The sequence below is a fragment of the Colobus angolensis genome, unplaced genomic scaffold (genome assembly GCF_000951035.1).
Source record: "Colobus angolensis palliatus isolate OR3802 unplaced genomic scaffold, Cang.pa_1.0 Scaffold358, whole genome shotgun sequence".
NCBI lineage: Eukaryota > Metazoa > Chordata > Mammalia > Primates > Cercopithecidae > Colobus > Colobus angolensis.
This window is the reverse complement of record NW_012116910.1, coordinates 1,258,367-1,262,050: the sequence shown is the minus strand read 5'-3', so window position 1 is coordinate 1,262,050 and position 3,684 is coordinate 1,258,367. Positions and strand designations below refer to the sequence as shown.

General features: G+C 64.3%; 1 protein-coding gene across 1 annotated transcript in view; it reads left to right on the top strand.

The window, feature by feature from the left end:
• The first annotated feature begins 1,812 nt into the window (after positions 1-1,812).
• Positions 1,813-3,684, top strand: part of SLC6A19 (solute carrier family 6 (neutral amino acid transporter), member 19) — a 21,579-nt gene continuing 19,707 nt past the window's right edge. Inside the window, exon 1 of the mRNA XM_011953136.1 lies at positions 1,813-2,064. Within this exon, the coding sequence (XP_011808526.1) occupies positions 1,863-2,064 (202 nt within the window). The 5' untranslated portion in view covers positions 1,813-1,862. The remainder of the gene's footprint in view (positions 2,065-3,684) is intronic.

Below are 3,684 nucleotides of genomic sequence, written 5' to 3'. Positions count from 1 at the left end.
TTCCCTCTCTCTGTCTCTGTTCCTGTCTCGCTTTCTCTGTCTCTGTCTCTCCTTGTCGCTGTCTCTCCCTCTCTCTGTCTTTGTCCCTGTCTCGCTTTCTCTGTCTCTCCCTGTCTCTCTTTCTCTGTCTCTGTCTTTCTCTATCTCTCTTCCCAGGTCCCCACCCTTCCCTCCAACCTGCACTGTGCTTGGAAGCCAGACGTCCTTAAATGCAAGCGTGATCTCTTCCTTCTGGCCTCCCTTTCTGAGCTCCTGCGTCCTAGGGGCAAAGGTCAGGCGCCTAAACGTGCTCATCTCTGAGTGACGGCCCAGCGCCTTCATCTCCATTACTCAGCGAATGTCCAGTGTCGGTGAGCCTGTGCGGGGTGGGGGTGGGGGCGGCTCTGGGCCCTTATCGCCCAGCAGTGCGACTGAGATAAAGAAACCTGGAGGCTAGTGAGAAAGTCCCGTGCCTGCCTGCCGGGAAGGCCCCGGCTGTGGAGGGAGCCGTGTGGGCAGTGGGGGCAGGGGGCCAGCGAGGGCCCCCAGAGAGCTGACCCCAGAGGCTGAACGGAGGCGACAGGAGGAAGGCCTGGGGAGGGGCAGGGTGTGGCACCATCCTTGGCCCCAGGAAGGCCAGTCGGTCGGGGGATTCCAGAGCTTGAGGTCTCCTGGATGGGAGAGACTTGAGGGGAGGCCAAGTTGGGGCCCAAATGGGCAGCGCCTGACAGAGGAGGGATCCCCCGACTCCCTGTGTGGAAAACCAGGAGAGAACCCCTCTCTGGTTTTGGAGACACAACTCCCGGGGTAGGAGCCTCTCCTGAACGCCCTGCAACGTTCCTCTGGCCTCTCCCGGACCCCGTGGTCAGCCCTGTGGCTTCCCTGCATGACCTGTCTGCCGGGGAGCGGGGACGCCATCTCCCCTCGCTGTCCGGTGCCTGGCACAGGACTGCCCCCCACAAAGTGCTCCACAGAAGGACAGAAACCCTGCTGTCACCGGGAAGGCGGGGATCTGGGGTGGCTGCAGTTTCCATGACGCGGGACACTGCGTCCCCGGTGACTCCAGAGGGCCCATGGGGACGCGGCTGCCCCAGAGGGTGGCTCTGGGTCCTGAACCTATGGCTGGGAGCCGGACTCCTCCTGCTCGATGGTCTCCAGCTCAGCCAGGGGTGGGATCCGGGCATCCAGGCTGGGGTTGGGCAGCGTGAGCTATTCATTACGAAGTTCATTACGAACCCCAGAATGAAACTGTGGCCCCGGAGACACAGCCATGGGAACCCCACTCTCAGGTTGATTCAGGCCACAACCCAAGCAGCCGTGGTTCTGTGGGTACTGGTGAGAAGCCAGGCCCCGTTTACAGCCCAGAGCCCCGAGGCGCCCAGGGTCTCACTGCTTGGTGTGAGCAGACCAGGTGCTGTCCCGGGGCCCCTGCTCCCGCTGAGCTCCCTGGACTGGGGTGGGGGCCGGGGATGCCTGTGCTCCAGGGAGCTGTGGAGAGGCCCACCTGGCTTCGTGCAGGTGTGGGTGTGCGGCAGCGCCAGCGTCCTGTTTGTTTGCCTCAGTTCTTCCTCCCCGGGGGCACCGGCTCACCTGTGTGCATTTGTGCAGGGGGAGGGGTGGCCAGCACCACGGAGCAGCCTCCGGTTGCCCGACGGCAGTGGGTGGCTCTGCTGGCCCCAGGGCCGGGCGTCTCTGCAGATAAGGCATTAACAGTCCCTCCGCGGACGCGCCCTGCAGATCTGCTGACGGCTGGCTCCGTTCTGCCCAGGTGCGTGGGGCGAGGTGCCAAAGGTTCTCTATAAAGTGCCCGGCTCCCAACCCACAGCCACTTGCCCTGCAGCTTCTGCCCTGCCTGCTGTGTGCGGAGCCGTCCAGCGACCACCATGGTGAGGCTCAGCCTGCCCAACCCCGGCCTGGACGCCCGGATACCGTCCCTGGCTGAGCTGGAGACCATCGAGCAGGAGGAGTCCGGCTCCCGGCCCAAGTGGGACAACAAGGCCCAGTACATGCTCACCTGCGTGGGCTTCTGCGTGGGCCTGGGCAACGTGTGGCGCTTCCCCTACCTGTGTCAGAGCCACGGAGGAGGTAAGCTGGCTGGGCGGGGCTGCGGGCCAGGCCGTGGCCAGGGAAACTCAGACACACGCAGAGACCCTGGGCGGACGTCCTTCCCGGACCCTCGGCTCCCCAAGCACAGAAGGGAGAGGGGAAGCCGCAGGGCGTGGGGGAGCTGGGGCCCCCACCTGCCCTTGTGCCCAGTTCCTAGGCTGCTGGTGAGGAGATGGGCCTGGCCGGCACGGCCCCAGGGCTTCGTGTGAGGCTCCAAGGAGGACCCTGTGTTCCAGACTGGCAGTCCTGGAAGGTTCTGGCCCCAGGGTGGGGCCAAGGAAAGGTTGCTTCTCCTGGTACAGCCCCTCCTCAGAGGTCACGGGGCCGAGCCCTCCTGGGCATCACCTCTCGTCCCAGCCCCACAGGCGGGCACCTGCCAGTGCAGGGGGCAGAGGAGGTAGCTGGGTTGGGGACAGGTGACCCTGCAGGAGCAGAGTGGGTGGCCAGAGCCTGTGGACTTGGGCCTGGAGGCCGGGGAGCTGCTGTGCCCACCCAACACACAAGCCTGGTGCTCCTCGTTCCTCTGGCTCCTGGGGCCGAGGTGGGCATGGCCGCTGCTAGCATGGAGGTGACATTTGTGTTCCTGTTCAGTGGCCCTGAGCATCTGAGAAGTGGCTCCCAGGCCTGGCAGGGGGCTGCACGTGAGACCCCACACTTGGGCTCAGCCTTGGGCTCGGTGAACTCCAAAGCTGCTGCCCCCACAAACCTGCTGCTTTCTCGGTGGAAGGTCCAGAAGGGCCGGGCGCCCTCAGGAAACAGGCTTCCTGCTGCCCTGGGGCAGCTCGTGGTGGGCCGTGAGGGTCTCAGCCTCCATTTAGAGCCCTCCCTCGGTGGGCCCTGTTTTTTCTCACCATGGAGAGCTGCTGTCTCTCACACGGGCTTTGTGATGGGAAGGTTTTTAAAGAAAAACAGAGATGGGCTTTTCCTGAATCCGTTTCACCTCCGGTGTTGTCGAGGAGTTGATCATGGCCTTGGGGGGCGGGCGCTTCATGAGCCTCTGGTCCAGCCGGCACTTCCCACTGGAGGCAGGGCGGGGTCCTCGGCCACTGCAATGCTATAGTCCCTGACAGTCCCCAAGTCTCAGCTCACCAAAGCCTCAGGGACTTCCTAGCCACTGTCCTCACTCCCTCCCCCAGGGCCCTGTCCTGTGGGGAGGATCCCTGCTCTGACCCACACCCCAAGTTTGTTTAGCTTGGAGGAGAAACTGAGCCATAGGCACTGGGGACGTAGGGGCAGACGCATGCCTCCTGGGAAGAGGAGGGGGTGGGACTGCCCGAGCCTGCCTGGGAAGTTACTTGTCTTTGCACAGACGGGCAAGTTCTAAGATGCAGGCTTGGGTGGGAATCTGATGGGGCTCCCAGTACCTCAGATAGTCCCCACTCTGACACTGAGAGACCAGCCGCTGTGCACTGTGGAGCCTGGGAGCAAGCAGCTTTCAAGCAGCGGGTGCTGGCGCCACACCCTGGGCCATGCTGGGGTGGGCAGGTGTGGGCAGCGGGCTTTGGGCAGGCAGGCCCAGGTGAGGAGGGCCGAGCTGCTGGGGTGGGCAGGTGCAGGGAGTGGGCAGCGGGCTCCAGGCAGGCAGGCCCAGGTGAGGAG